At 50.1% G+C, this 15,829-nt stretch overlaps 1 protein-coding gene across 5 annotated transcripts in view; it reads right to left on the bottom strand.

Annotated features, from left to right (window-relative positions):
- Positions 1-15,829, bottom strand: part of LOC129384989 (uncharacterized) — a 186,831-nt gene that overhangs the window by 20,206 nt on the left and 150,796 nt on the right. Inside the window, exon 8 of one of the 5 annotated variants that reach the window (XM_055070757.2) lies at positions 3,481-3,802. The exons of the other annotated variants lie outside the window; for them this stretch is intronic. Coding sequence (XP_054926732.1) covers positions 3,790-3,802 — 13 coding nt within the window. The 3' untranslated portion in view covers positions 3,481-3,789. Of the gene's footprint in view, positions 1-3,480; positions 3,803-15,829 lie in introns of those variants that run through there. 5 annotated transcript variants of the gene reach the window in all.

The following is a 15,829-nucleotide window of genomic DNA, read 5'->3' on the forward strand; positions in this document are numbered from 1 at the left end:
TTTTGGGAACTAGGAACCAGGGGTGATATGCAGGATGCGCCGAAGTTCTCGTTCGCGTGGGTTTTACCCGAGTTTGCTCGAAGGTAGTCAGTGAACGAAGATATCATGGAACATGCAACAACAGCAGACAAAAACAGAATCACCCCCCTTTCCAGTCCGTGAACATGGTCGCACAGCGAAGCTGTGTTAGTTACACCGACTGTTACACCATGCAACTCAAGAGAGAGAGAGAGAGAGAGAGAGGAATATAGGAAGGCAGGGATTTAACCGGTCAAGAGTCTGGTTGGCTACCCTACGCTGGGGGAAGGGAGAAGGGGAAGAGAGAGAAGGGAGATAGAAGGTGTAGATACGTGTACGGACAGTACTTGAGTTAAAGCCGCTCTCGCAAACCAGACGTTCTGAGAAAGCACAAAAGTGCCTTTACTGCCTTCTGAGCCAAGGTGGGGACGGTGTTCTAGTACTGTCTGTTCACTCAGAGGACGATTATCGAATTTCCTGAATGTGTTGGACGAAAATTGTCTCTGTGCTTGAAATTGAGGTCAGTGGCACAATAAGCGGTCAATGTTCTCCTCGCATCCGCAAACGCCACATATAGGACCATCAGCCATTCCAATTAGTTCTGAGTATGCATTCGTGAAGGCAACTCCAAGCCACAAGCGACACAGAAGAGACGCTTCGCGTCGGTGCAGACCGGCCGGAGGTCTGAGTTGAAGTGACGGGTTTAGTCTCGCGTTGTGCGTAGATGTAGAAATGGAACACCAACATGCACAAAGCTACGTTATTTCAAGTAAAATGATTTAAGAAATGCGGCCTATGAAAACATGCTGTTCGGTGTAAGTGATTTGCGTTGAATAATTAAAAAGGTTGTGCTCAACAGCTTATGAAAAACCATGGTGCCCCAGTTGTGCAAATGAATGATGGCTATATCTAAAGCCGTCCACTCGCCTTCGTTGCACCGATAATAATCAAGACGTTGGGACTCTTGTAGCATACACTGATGCCTCCGTTAAGGACACCATGATTCATAGAGCTCTAGTGAGCTTATTGATACCAGAGGCAGGTCAGACGTGCTCGTACGTTGCCGATCCTGCACCATCGGCCTATCTTGCTGAGATTGTCGCCATATGGGAGGGCTTGGCCGTGTTGCTTCCTTCTGTTCAAGCTGCTCGATATACTCAGCTCATCATTCGCACGCGCTCGACTCAAGCCACCCACGACATACGTAAGGTACCTCGGTCCACTCTACTCCCAGATAGCATTCAAAGCGTCTCGCTGCCACTACGAATATCCTGATACCCGTCCAGTGGGTGCCTCGAACGGCCCTACCGGGTCTCTTTGAAGCAGATTTGGCAACCCACCAACAAATTACAATGTATCCTCTGCCGCATTTTCCTAAAGACGGCCGCGCAAAACTGACCTGGGAAAATAAAAACCTCCGACGTACCACACAAGCTCTGATGGCCCTGGTGGGTTAACCCGCCGAGAGGAGGTTACGTTAAGGAAGCTACGTGTTTGAGTCACGCTCACCCTGTCTGTGACCGCTCTTTGGCAACAACTGTACCACGGTCCTTGCGAAACATTTTGGGACTCCAAATCCGAAATGTGACAGTGACACACCTACTGTGGACGTGCTCAGAACTTCATTTAAACCTTCTCTGCCACGTCGGCGCAACAGGTCTTTGGCCTGGCCACCCACCCAACCTTGAACGTTGGATTCATGGACCATTCCATGGTTCACCTCCACATCTCTTGCACGAGTGAAACCTGTTTGTGTATTTCTAATATGCTTTGTATTATGCCTAAGGGCAAGCTTTCGAATTAAGAAGAAAAAGCCGTACACGTGCCACATTTGCATTATGGCAATAACGTGCTCTCGCACCTCTGTACGAGGATTTGTGCGCTCTAGCGTTGCTAGCTGTATTCCATGGGGTTGAAGACACTTGTTTTCACGTTTGAATTGTGCATGGATGGAGTCCTTACTGTAGAAAGTTTGTTGTTACAGTGCTCTCCTGACAGCCATTCTTTTTGTTCCCATGCATTATACCAGAGACAGTCGCTGTGTTAGATCAGCAAAATATGCATTACGCGAGGGAACGTAGCTTCCCCGTTCAAAATCTTTGAAACGTCCAGTATCGCTTACCTTCTGCATCTCTTATCCTACGTATTGCAGAAATCCCCACTTTTCCTCCCCCAAAATACACTCTGCGGCCAAAGGACATCATGCATATTAAGGGCACATTTTCAATTATCACAAGACGATCGCAACGCTTGAAAGACAGCAGGTGAAGACCGCAACACTGTCGAAGTGCATAATTGGCTGAGATGCCAGTATCTTGCAGCTGTTAAGTGAGGGACTGACTGCATTACGCATTAAAGATGATGATGTTGGATCGTGTCCCATTCTTCATATAGCCAACTTGGCTTACATAATTTGGCTACCTGAAATAACCCTCCTTCGTAGAAGTAAAAGAAAGCGCCATATCCCATTTTGAGTAAATTATTTGCTGGCTTATGTGTGTCTTTTTTTCATTATCTGGATCCTTACAACACATTGTGTGTGTTGTTATGCTTCTTAGTTTATTGCCATCACGCTATTAATTTCCGACTATTCTCCATTATACCGGTGTCACACGACTACTTTAGATCGCGGTCAAGCCCGATCCGGATGGAAATTTTCAACTGTGATTGGCTCCCTCGCGCACCTTGCACAAGGGAACCAATCGCGACCGACAAATTCAATCTGGATAGGCTTTGATCGCGAATAAAAGGGCACCTGCGACACCTGTACTGCTTGCATTTCGCTGTTTCTTCCAGTCTTCACGTATCTGCCACTTTTCCTACAATCTTGCTGTAATAAATTCTTGTCTGCTATTTTCATGTTCTTGGTGTTCCGGCCATCTGATTGATAATGAAGGAACAGGACAGATTTATTTACGATACTCATTTTGGTGTGAATTATTACAGGTACATTCTCACAAACTATCGATAAAGTTCTGCTTCCTCATAACAGTTGGCATGATTGTTGCGCTATGTAACAGTTTGAAACATACGAATATGAATTTAAATAAAACTAACATTAAGTGAAACAGCTGTGTGCGCTCGTCGTCGCAACACATAAAGAGCGCCGCAAGCGCTTGCATAAAATCACTCGATGCAGGCAACGTTACTGGTCCCACAGGAACATTAAAAGAAACGAAAATGAAATTGTGGCCTCCGAGATTCGGCGGTATACAGCAGCCATCTTGGAGGCTGGTGAGTTCCACCGATTCCGCTAGGACCACTGAGAGCCGAAGTCGGCCCCAGGGGCCTACGGGAGTGTCCACTTTTTCCGTTTACTATATTACACTATGGTCTGGCTGTCTACCTGCACACTTGCTGTGAGGCGCTTGTCATGCCGTTCTCGGGCGCGTCAAGGACGTGCCTAGGTGTTGAAAAGGTGCTGCGCGACTGGGAGCGGAGAAGAAGAAACACAAACCAAAGCACAAGCGCTAACAACTGGTTTTATTTACACCGAAACCAACCTTTTTATGCACAAAGGCTTGCCATGGAATACAGCAGTTAACACAGTCACACATGATCACAGGTCACACATGATTAGCCCAAAATCAGATACCGCAAACGATTTACATGTTCTAAATCCGCAGAAAGTGTAAAAAACAATATATGGTCCCCGAAATTGGTTTGCTATCACCACGTGTGCCAATGCTTACGGCTAAGGCGAAGTCATTATGCAGAAAAAACAATGAAAAGTGGAAACATGTGCACAGAAGAAGAGATCCATCCACTTGGCTAGAGCAGGCCTCTGCGACGAAAATGCAAAAAAAGCTTTAAAATGGGGTGAACCATTTAGGACCTAAATAAACCTTTCAAGAAACTCGATATTGACACGTGTACTTATCTTTATCGGGCGACCACGTTTCGCCGCTTAACAACTGTAATCGCACAGCGACGGACGCGCCTGCATGTATCCGACGTTTCTGGAAAGTTATCGATGATTCTACCCGGCTGTCTGTTGTCGCCGAACCTTGTGTTATCTGATTTCATCGCCTGACGCGAATGGCGTAGAACATTGTGGAATACGCGCGGGTCCCAGCGATTAGTCTGGAACATTCGACGACTGCTGTATAAAAGCCGACGCGCTTGACCCGGTGAGCAGATTTTCGACGATCGCCGAGCGTGTTCGCCGCTATCGTTGTGCTATAAGTGTAGCCTGTTTTGTGGGCACAGGTTCGCCCAATAAAAGTTAGTTTTGTCGTTCACAGTACTGCTACTGTGTTATTCAACGTCACGACCACGTGACATCTGGTGGAGGTGCTTGTGCGTTCATGTACCGAACGCCCCCGCACAGCCGCGATCCAAGCCCGAAGCCCGAGGACAAAACCAACGTCGCCCAAGACCAGCGAGCTAGCCGCCGGCTGCAAGGACTGCCCCCAGAGCACGGACTCCTACCTGAGACGTGCAGGAAGATTGCCACCAAGTCCTCCCCAATGGCAGCCCCAGCATCCCCCGTCGTGCTGCAGCAGCCCAGGGAGCCCCCCACGTTCCGCGGTTCAACATTCGAGGACCCGGAAACATGGCTCGAGACGTACGAGAGGGTCGCTGCATTTAACAGCTGGAACAGCGACGACAAACTGCGACATGTCTTCTTCGCATTGGAAGACGCTGCCAGGACGTGGTTCGAGAACAGAGAAGCCACGTTAACGACCTGGGACCTTTTCCGAAGTGGCTTCCTGCAGACATTCACAAGCGTCGTACGCCGAGAACGAGCCCAAGCACTACTGGAAACCCGAGTGCAGCTGCCCAACGAGACCACCGCGATTTTTACAGAAGAAATGAGCCGCCTATTCCGCCACGCCGACCCGGAAATGTCCGAGGAAAAGAAAGTCCGGCTACTAATGCGTGGTGTTAAGGAGGAACTTTTCGCCGGTATGGTACGAAACCCACCGAAGACTGTCGACGAGTTTCTTCGCGAGGCCACTAGCATCGAGAAGACACTCGAGATGCGAAACCGGCAATTCGACCGCCGCACCAACGCTACAAACTATGCCGGAGTTCAATCACTGGCCTCCGAAGACCTGCGCGAGGCTATCAGGGCAGTCGTACGAGAGGAGCTTCAGAAGATCTTCCCGTCGTCGCAGCCTCAAGTGCCCTCGATCGCTGACATCGTCAAAGATGAGGTTCAGCGGTCGCTTGGAGTTCCGGAGGTGCAACCTCAATTACCGCAACCCCAACCCGAAGCGATGACCTACGCCGCCGTCGTACGCCGTCAAGGCCCTCCTCAGCGAACGCGCCAGGGCCCTGTAACGCCGCAATTCCGTCGACCACCGCCGCCGCCGCCGACAGCGCGCCCACCCGTCGCCCAGCGGAGCTACCCGAGGAAGACCGACGTTTGGCGCGCTCCTGACCACCGCCCGCTCTGCTACCACTGCGGGGAAGCGGGTCACGTCTACCGACGATGTCCATACCGGGAAATGGGACTGCGAGGTTTCGCCGTTAACGCTCCGCGCCCGCAGCAAGGTGAATGCCCTCGCGATATCGCTGACTACCTCGCGGCTACTCAGTGGAGTTCTCGACGACCGTCGCGTTCACCATCACCAGGCCGCTACCTGTCGCCGCAGCGCCGACCATACACTGGCCCAGCTCGGGGCCGGTCAGCGAGCCCATATCCGGAAAACTGAAAGCAGCAACCGATGGAGGTGCGGTTGCTGTCCGTCGAACTGTCGAAGATCCTCCGCCGCCGACGAAGACGCCGAAGAAACTACCTCGACGACATAACGACACGCCGCCGTCCCGACGAAGTCTGGAAGGAAAGAATGCGACGACGAAAGACGACCTGACGACGTCACATACCAGCCACAAGTCAACGCGACGCAGTCGTGATCCGACGCCAAGACCGAACTGTAATGCAAGACAAAGAGCCACCGACCTCGACGTGCTTCTCGATGGCCACGCAGTCACCGCCTTAGTCGACACAGGGGCTGATTACTCCGTCATGAGTGGACACATCGCCGCCCAGTTGAAGAAAGTTAAGACTACGTGGGAAGGCCCTCAAATTCGTACCGCCGGAGGACACCTCATAACGCCGACTGGAATGTGCACGGCAAGAATTACCATTCACGACCGGACTTACCCTGTCACCTTCGTTATCCTCCAACAGTGTTCACGAGACGTCATTCTCGGCATGGACTTCCTCAACCAACACGGCGCAGTCATCGACCTGAAGTCGAAGTCAATAACTCTGTCGGAAGACCATGCGATACCGTCGGAGAACCCTCGTAGTCACCCCGCCTTGAGTGTGCTCGAAGATCAGGTGAGCATCCCGCCTCGCTCCAGCATTGTTATTTCGGTCGGCACCGAAACACCCGCTGACTTAGAAGGTGTCATCGAAGGCGACCAACGTCTACTGCTAGACCGTGAAATTTGCGTCGCAAGAGGGATCGCTCGACTGCACGGAGGAAACACGAAAGTGTTGCTGACAAACTTCAGCCAGGAGTACAAGCACATCAACAAGGGCACGACGATCGCATACATCGCAGAAATTCTGGAAAACAGCAATGCGTTTGTCCTCTCGGATTCCGCCGCATCTACCCCGACGACCATGGTTGCCGAACCAGACTACGACATTAATCCAAGTCTCCCCGTGGTTAAGCAACAGCAGCTCAGAAGTCTGCTCCGGCGATACAAAGGCTGCTTTTCGACGTCATCGAGGATTCGACAAACACCAGTCGCCAAGCATCGCATAATCACCGAGGAGTACGCTTGACCACTTCACCAGAGCCCTTACCGAGTTTCGCCGCGAGAACGTGAAGCTATAAGAGAACAAGTCGACGAAATGCTGCGCGACGACATCATCCAGCCGTCGAAAAGCCCGTGGGCATCTCCTGTTGTGCTGGTGAAGAAAAAGGACGGAACCCTTCGTTTCTGCGTCGATTATCGTCGTCTGAACAAGATCACGAAGAAGGACGTATACCCTCTCCCACGGATAGACGACGCATTGGATCGGCTCTGCAACGCTAAATACTTCTCCTCGATGGACCTCAAGTCTGGCTATTGGCAAATAGAAGTCGACGAAAGAGATCGTGAAAGGCCGCCTTCATCACCCCAGACGGCCTCTACGAGTTCAAGGTTATGCCATTTGGACTGTGCTCGGCGCCTGCAACGTTCCAGCGCGTGATGGACACGGTTTTAGCAGGATTGAAGTGGCAGACCTGTCTCGTTTACTTGGATGACGTCGTTGTATTCGCCGAAAATTTTGACGATCACCTTAGGCGGCTTGCCACAGTACTAGAGGCCATCAAGTCATCAGGGCTCACTCTGAAGCCAGAAAAGTGCCGCTTCGCTTACGATGAGCTTCTATTCCTAGGCCACGTCATCAGCAAATCCGGAGTACGCCCCGACCCGCAGAAAACAGCTGCCATCGCAAAGTTTCCGCAGCCCACCGACAAGATGGCAGTGCGTAGATTTCTTGGCATGTGTGCCTACTACAGGCGATTTGTCAAGAACTTTTCACGCATCGCTGAGCCGCTGACACAGCTAACTAAAAGTGACGTCGAGTTCAAGTGGGAAACGCCACAGGCCGACGCATTTCAACAACTCAAACGACGCATGCAGTCGCCGCCCGTACTTGCGCACTTCGACGAGCACGCCGATACCGAAATACACACTGACGCCAGTAGCCTAGGCCTCGGTGCCGTCCTAGTCCAGAGAAAAGATGGACATGAACACGTGATAGCTTACGCTAGCCGATCATTGTCAAAAGCAGAAGGCAATTATTCTACAACCGAAAAGGAATGCCTCGCCATCGTTTGGGCCACAGCGAAATTTCGCCCTTACCTATATGGCAGGCCATTCAAGGTGGTCAGCGATCATCACGCGTTGTGTTGGCTAGCTAACCTAAAAGACCCCTCAGGACGGCTGGCACGATGGAGCCTCAGGCTACAAGAATACGGCATCACTGTAACCTACAAGTCCGGACGAAAACACTCAGATGCCGATTGCCTATCCCGCGCCCCCATTGACCCGCCGCCGCAAGATGACGAGGATGACGACGCCTTCCTTGGAATAATAAGCGCGGAAGACTTCGCCGAACAGCAACGAGGAGACTCGGAGCTAAAAGCCCTAATCGAGTATTTGGAAGGGCACACCGACGTTGTCCCAAGGGCATTTAAGCGTGGATTATCTTCGTTCACGCTTCAAAACAACCTACTCGTGAAGAAGAACTTCTCACCAGTCCGCGCCAACTACCTTCTTGTTGTTCCGTCGGCGCTACGTCCAGAAGTACTGCACGCCCTACATGACGATCCGACCGCTGGGCACCTCGGTTTCTCCCGGACGCTATCGAGGATACAAGAAAGGTATTACTGGCCGCGCCTAACCACCGATGTCGCCCGTTACGTCAAGACATGCCGCGACTGTCAGCGACGCAAGACACCACCGACAAGACCAGCGGGATTACTACAGCCGATCCAGCCTCCTTACCGACCTTTTCAGCAGATCGGGATGGACTTGTTGGGACCGTTTCCGACATCAGCTTCCGGAAATAGGTGGGTTGTCGTGGTGACGGACTATCTCACCCGCTTCGCTGAAACTAAAGCTCTACCGAAAGGCAGCGCAGCCGAAGTGGCTAAATTTTTCGTCGAGAACATCCTGTTGCGACATGGTGCTCCAGAAGTCCTCATCACCGACAGAGGAACGGCCTTTACAGCGGAGCTCACTCAAGCCATTCTTAACTACAGTCAGACAAGGCACAGGAGGACAACGGCCTACCATCCGCAGACGAATGGTCTTACGGAGCGGCTGAATAAGACCCTCGCCGACATGCTAGCGATGTACGTCGACGTCGAACACAAGACGTGGGATGCCGTCCTGCCGTACGTAACATTCGTTTACAACACGGCGGTGCAAGAAACAACACAGATCACGCCGTTCAAGCTGGTCTACGGCAGGAACCCGACGACGACGCTTGACGCCATGCTGCCGCACGTAACTGACGAAGAGAATGTTGACGTCGCTAGCTATCTCCAGCGCGCCGAAGAAGCCTGACAGCTCACCCGCCTGCGAATCAAGAGCCAGCAGAGGACCGACAGCCGACACTACAACCTCCGACGACGCTTCGTCGAGTACCAGCCTGGCGACCGTGTTTGGGTCTGGACCCCGATACGCCGACGAGGACTCAGTGAGAAGCTACTCCGACGCTATTTCGGACCCTACAAGGTCATCCGACGTATTGGCGCTCTGGACTATGAGGTCGTGCCAGACGGCATTTCGCATTCACAGCGGCGCCACGCACGATCTGAAGTGGTCCACGTGGTGCGCCTTAAACCCTTTTACGGACGCTGACGAACTTCGTCATTTTTGTTCTTTTCTTTGCTACGAGTGCTTTTGTTTATTAACTTCGTTTGTTTGCAGCATCGGGTCGATGGTTTTTAAGAGGGGGTATTGACACGTGTACTTATCTTTATCGGGCGACCACGTTTCGCCGCTTAACAACTGTAATCGCACAGCGACGGACGCGCCTGCATGTATCCGACGTTTCTGGAAAGTTATCGATGATTCTACCCGGCTGTCTGTTGTCGCCGAACCTTGTGTTATCTGATTTCATCGCCTGACGCGAATGGCGTAGAACATTGTGGAATACGCGCGGGTCCCAGCGATTAGTCTGGAACATTCGACGACTGCTGTATAAAAGCCGACGCGCTTGACCCGCTGAGCAGATTTTCGACGATCGCCGAGCGTGTTCGCCGCTATCGTTGTGCTATAAGTGTAGCCTGTTTTGTGGGCACAGGTTCGCCCAATAAAAGTTAGTTTTGTCGTTCACAGTACTGCTACTGTGTTATTCAACGTCACGACCACGTGACAATATCAGCCTCTTTAAAGAAATGGATGGCTCGCTCACACAGTTCCCCACCCATCTTTCAATACAAAAAAGCTTCTTCGAGTTCTCTCTTGGTTCTGTCTCTTGCTTTCCTCAGAAACTTAGTGTCGTGAAATTTTGACTTGCAGCCACACAACTTGAAATGTTCGGCCAGACAGCCACCTGTCTTATTACGTACATTAGGATTATTTTCCTTGGCCCTCTAACTGAAACATCTCCCGGTTTGCCTTATATACCAGGGACCACAACCCAAGGGAATTTCATAAACAACATTAGCCGTACAGTCTGTGAACTTATTTGTGTGCTGAATAGTGATATAGGGCAACTTCTCTTTGTTTGTCATAGCACACATTTTTGACAAGTTACACGGCGCAGAAAACAAGAGCGGAAGAAGCAATCTTCTTGATGTGGTTTGAAGGTTTATGAATATGCGGAATCACCGGCACCAGCCTATATTGGTTTCGAGGCTTACTTTCCAGATTAGGGCTCTTAATCTTTCGAAGCAACGCTTTTTAAACCGCTGCAATTAATATCGATAGGCTTCCGGCTTCTTTCAGCTGCGTCACCTGGAGGCCGAAGCTTTCGCTCATTACGTGGAAGCACATCTTCGTTATCGCTGAATGAAGGAAGTAATTAGAATTAGGGTTTCGACAAGATTGGAATCGGCACTGTTAAACGGCAGCAGCTCCTTCTTGGACCTCGCGTTATATTACGAGCATGTACCGTCGTCATTAAATAGCAACATTAGGTCTAGGAAGTCTATTGGCACTACTTTGAAGTTTCCCAAGTGGAGCTAAACGCAACACTGTTGGAAGAGAATACCTTAACAATTTCATGGACAAGAGCCTGCAGATCATTTTCTGGAACATTTCTTAATTTTACGAGAAAATCATCAACGTACCTGTATATTTTAACAACGCGAGGATCCTGCACATGTGAGCGGATGCGTGTCCCGACTTAGGCAAAAACACGTCACAAAGAAGCGGAGGCACAGCTGAGTCAATACATATTCCTCAATTTTAGAGGAAAAACTTTCCCTCAAACTTCACAGCGGTCGAGTTCAAATAAAATTCTAAGAAACTTAAGAATGCGTCATTGAGAATTCCTGTAGCATTCTCACAATAAGTTTATTCCTAGGCCGCTAGCTTTTCTTCGAAAGCGCTTAGCAGCCCTTGATGCAAAGCAGAGTAAAGCGATTTTTCCACATCAAATGAAAGCACAATGTGCAACCCAAAACTCACCCCGAAAATTTCACAATGTCTGAAGAATTCGGCAATGAGCTACTTAGCACAGAGATAAATTCACAGACTATATGGCAAATGTGTATCGAATTCCTTTGGGCCGTTGTCGCCGACATATAGGTCAAATGGGAAGATGTCTCAATGAGCGGGCCAGGGAGCATAAACATATCGTAAGTAATAAAACAGGTAGATTTCTTGCTGAACAATGCAAGCTGTGCGGCTGCAAGGAAAGGCTTCACGGCACTGAAGTTTCTGACGAAAGCAAGAGACAGGAGCGCGAGAGAAATTGAAGGAGCTTTTTTTACTAAAAGATCGGTGGACCACTGCGTGAGAAGGCCATCCATTTTTGAATGACACTGAGATCGAGTTTCTTGAAGGTTTTGTTTACGCCATAAATGTCTCATCCCTTTTTAATGGTTTTTTTGTATTTTCTTCATAGACGCCTACTAGAGCCAACAGTTTGGTTACCTTGTTCTATGGGCATGTTCCTTGCCTTCATTATTACAGGGAAGCTGTAAATGGCTAGCCGATTAATCCGTCCGTGCGCCCGTCCGCCCGTCCGTCCGTCTGCCTGTCCGTCGCATGTGTCCCGAAAAAGAGAGAAAAATAGGTGCCCGATTAGCCAACTCCACCTAGATAGCACAAGGCCTGCGTACTCCAATCCATGCCGTCATGCTACCTGGCCCTAAATTTCCTGGTAGCATCCCCTTTAGATTCTATGTCAGTCGAGCCAGGTAACATGATCTCATGGGTCGGACTGAAATGGCCCTTTTCTACTTGGGTGGTGTTGGATTAGCTGCGCCAGTCGTGACGTCATTGCTCCACGTCGCAGCCGTGCGCGCGCCCATCAATTTCTCTCCGGCCCCTGAATGGGTAGGCCACACGTCATACGCATTCTTGAGCAGCAGGCAGCTGTCGATCAGCAGCGCCGCGATCATGACCGGGAACGCGCTCGTCTGCTTCGGGCTGATGCTGCAGCCCTGGCACAAGAACAGCTTCGTACAGCAGAGTGCAAGCCGCAACTGCGTACCGAGGATCCGGCAGCCTACGAAGCCGTCCTTTAATGAACAGTCGGGATTAACCCAGTGAGAAACAACGGGGCCGCACGTTTCAACTTCGCTGATTAACCATCAGTACGGAGTGCTCGGGCGGCGATCTTTATTCTTTTGCATAGTGACTTCGCCTTAACCTTAAGCATTGAGACACGTGGAGATTGTAAACAAAGTTCAGTTAACATCATCATCATCATCATCAGCCTGGTTACGCCCACTGCAGGGCAAAGGCCTCTCCCATACTTCTCCAACTACCCCGATCATGTGCTAACTGTGGCCATGTTGTCCCTGCAAACTTCTTAATCTCATCCACCCACCTAACTTTCTGCCGCCCTCTGCTACGCTTCCCTTCCCTTGGAATCTATTCCGTAACTCTTAATGGCCATCGGTTATCTTCCCTCCTCATTACGTGTCCTGCCCATGCCCATTTCTTTTTCTTGATTTCAACCAAGATATCATTAACTCGCGTTTGTTCCCTCACCCAACCTGCTCTTTTCTTATCCTTTAACGTTACACCTATCATTCTTCTTTCCATAGCTCGTTGCCTCGTCCTCAATTTAAGTAGAACCCTTTTCGTAAGCCTCCAGGTTTCTGCCCCGTACGTGAGTACTGGTAAGACACAGCTGTTATAAACTTTTCTCTTGAGGGATAATGGCAACCTGCTGTTCATGATCTGCGAATGCCTGCCAAACGCACCCCAGCCCATTCTTATTCTTCTGATTATTTCAGTCTCATGATCCGGATCCGCAGTCACTACCTGTCCTAAGTAGATGTATTCCCTTACCACTTCCAGTGCCTCACTACCTATCGTAAACTGCTGTTCTCTTCTGAGACTGTTAAACATTACTTTAGTTTTCTGGAGATTAATTTTTAGACGCACCCTCAGGCTTTGCCTCTCCAGGTAAGTGAGCATGCATTGCAGTTGGTCCCCTGAGTTACTAAGCAAGGCAATATCATCAGTGAATCGCAAGTTACTAAGGTATTCTCCATTAACTCTTATCCCCAATTCTTCCCAATCCAGGTCTCTGAATACCTCCTGTAAACACGCTGTGAATAGCATTGGAGAGATCGTATCTCCCTGCCTGACGCCTTTCTTTATTGGGATTTTGTTGCTTTCTTTGTGGAGGACTACGGTGGCTGTGGAGCCGCTATAGATATCTTTTACTATTTTTACATATTTTATCTTACTGTTTCTGTGAGTTTAGTAGGATCCTCTTAATCATTTGCGTTATCTTGTTTCTGGGTCATCATGTATGACAATATCTGTGTTAACTGTGGCGTTACATGCAACGCATTTAGGCATTAATAGGCTGGTTTCCGTGCACAAAAAAAACCCAATTTTGACAGCGCTTGTTATGTGATTTGTGTTCCTTTGTCTCCGTCCCTGCTGTGCTACACCTTTTGAATAGCTATGAATCAACTCACCGAAACCAAAGTATTGCTGCTGTTCTTTGGAGCATTATCTTTCTACCTTCCGTCGCATGGGAAAAGGGCGCATGCGGCGTATTCTTGCGTCTACACTATCCCTTAATGGAATATGTTAAAATACAACAATAAAGTAACATTTTGTTTCTCAACATATGCATTTTTTCATTTTCAGTGTTACAATTTTCTGATGACAGAAGGATATCGAGGAGATTATTAAATTTTGGACTTTTTGCCGTGAGTGGCGAGAGTGAGGTTAAAGCTTACGAGCGAATACGTTCTAGAGGGTCCCATGCACGAGGGAGTTCATGAGGTGAACAGCCGCTAGGGGCGATGCAGTGCTATTCTTGATTAAGTTGTTCTTTACAATGATCTGAACATTCCCTGTTCTTTAGGGAAATAGCAACACAGCGCCGCGGGATGGCTCCGGCGATTAACTAATAGTGGCGCTCAGTACAACACCGATGACATAGCGTTGTGCTCGTTCCATTTTGCCGATCAAGGTTGTTGAAGCCTCTCAGCTGAGTACCGTTCCGCTGTTGCCGAAAAATAAGTTCGGCGCGGACGAATCGTGATGGGTGTGCGCACAAGGGTTAAATGTCCCGCGTGGGGCCTCACCTAATGTTTTTATTGATAGGCGAACTCGTTCCAAACTCGTACATCGCGAAACCCTCCCAAGTTGAACTCGGGAATATGACGGTGGCAGCAGGAGCCTGTGTCAGCGCATCCAGCGGCAGCAAGCGTCATTATGACTGCATCGACCCGATCACCTACATGACCGGCGTAGAGTTTCAGCGTCAATTTGGCCTTTCGAAACGTCGGTGCGCTGGCTGTGCGACGACTTAGGCGGAGACTCTCGTCCGTGGAGACAGCTTGGCGGGTAAATTACTCTTTAGGAGCACAGATTGGTTTGATTAGGCTGCAGAGGAAGAGTTCGTGCGATGGCTTCGGTTCCCTCCGGATTCAAGTGCTGTGCGTCTATCACAACGGAGCTCCAGGCCAAGTCTGTCGGCGTCATCGAGGTACTGGGGCACCTGCAAGGACGTGGGATTCAACCTGGACCAAACAACCTCCAAAGTGGTCACATTATATAGTGTTACAAGCACGGGGAAAAGGGGTTTATTTAGGCGTGCGAGAGCAGGAACGGCAGGCTACGAACAACAGGAATGGCCGCTGCACAGTCTTTGTATTTCTCTTCTCTTCTCGTCTTGGTCCCCGCGTCCCTTTTACGCGCTTGGACGTAACATATACCTCTCCTCGCAGACAAAGCCCACTGGGCGAGTCAACTAGCTTGTCGTGGCGTGCATGATTTCAACCGTGCGACATGCGCGACTTGTGTCCTAGCAGAACGTCTACCAGTGTTCGTGAGGCGCGCGAGAGTATAGTTCACTTCGCTGACTTTGTCGATGGCAATATACGGTCCATCGTAGTTTACCAGAATCTTTTGGCACAAACCGCGCTTCCTTGTGGGAGTCCAAAGCCAAACGAGATCACCAGGGTGATATGTAACAGGCCGATGTCGTGCGTCGTAGCGGGCTTTGGTGTTTTCTTGTGATGCCAAAGTCTGCAGACGCGCAAGTCTCCGAGCCTCTTCAGCGAGGCATAGCGTATCGGCCGCCGTAGGATTATCGGGGTGATAAAAAGGGAGGACAGTATCGAGCGTATACCGGGGCGGCCGAGCATATAGAAGGAAGAAGGGGCTGTAGCCGGTTGTCTCGTGCTTGGCGATGTTGTAGGCGTAAGTAATAAACGGTAGAACTTCATCCCAATTCTTGTGATCGGACGCAACATACATGGAAAGCATATTGGTGATTGTTCGATTAGTGCGCTCAGTGAGGGCGTTCGTTTGCGGATGATACGGCGTCGAGTGCCTGAGGTGCGAGTTACATAAACGCACAAGCTCTTCCACGATATCCGCCGTGAATTGATGTCCCCGGTCGCTTATAATAACACCAGGTGGTCCATGTCGCAGAACAATAGCGTGAAGTAAGAAGAGCGACAGTTCGGTGGCAGTGGCTGATGGTATAGCCGCCATCTCGCAATAGCGTGTGAAATAGTCGCCGCAGACAATTATCCAGCGGTTCCCCTTAGATGACTTTGGAAAAGGGCCTTACAAATCAATTCCAACTTGCCGAAAGGGTGAGCTGCGAGGCGGCACCGGTTGAAGGAGACCAGATGGGGCAGTGGTTGGGCGTTTCCGACGTTGGCACTGTATGTAGCTGGCGGCATACAACTCA

Source organism: Dermacentor andersoni, chromosome 5 (assembly GCF_023375885.2).
Source record: "Dermacentor andersoni chromosome 5, qqDerAnde1_hic_scaffold, whole genome shotgun sequence".
Taxonomy (NCBI): Eukaryota; Metazoa; Arthropoda; class Arachnida; order Ixodida; family Ixodidae; genus Dermacentor; species Dermacentor andersoni.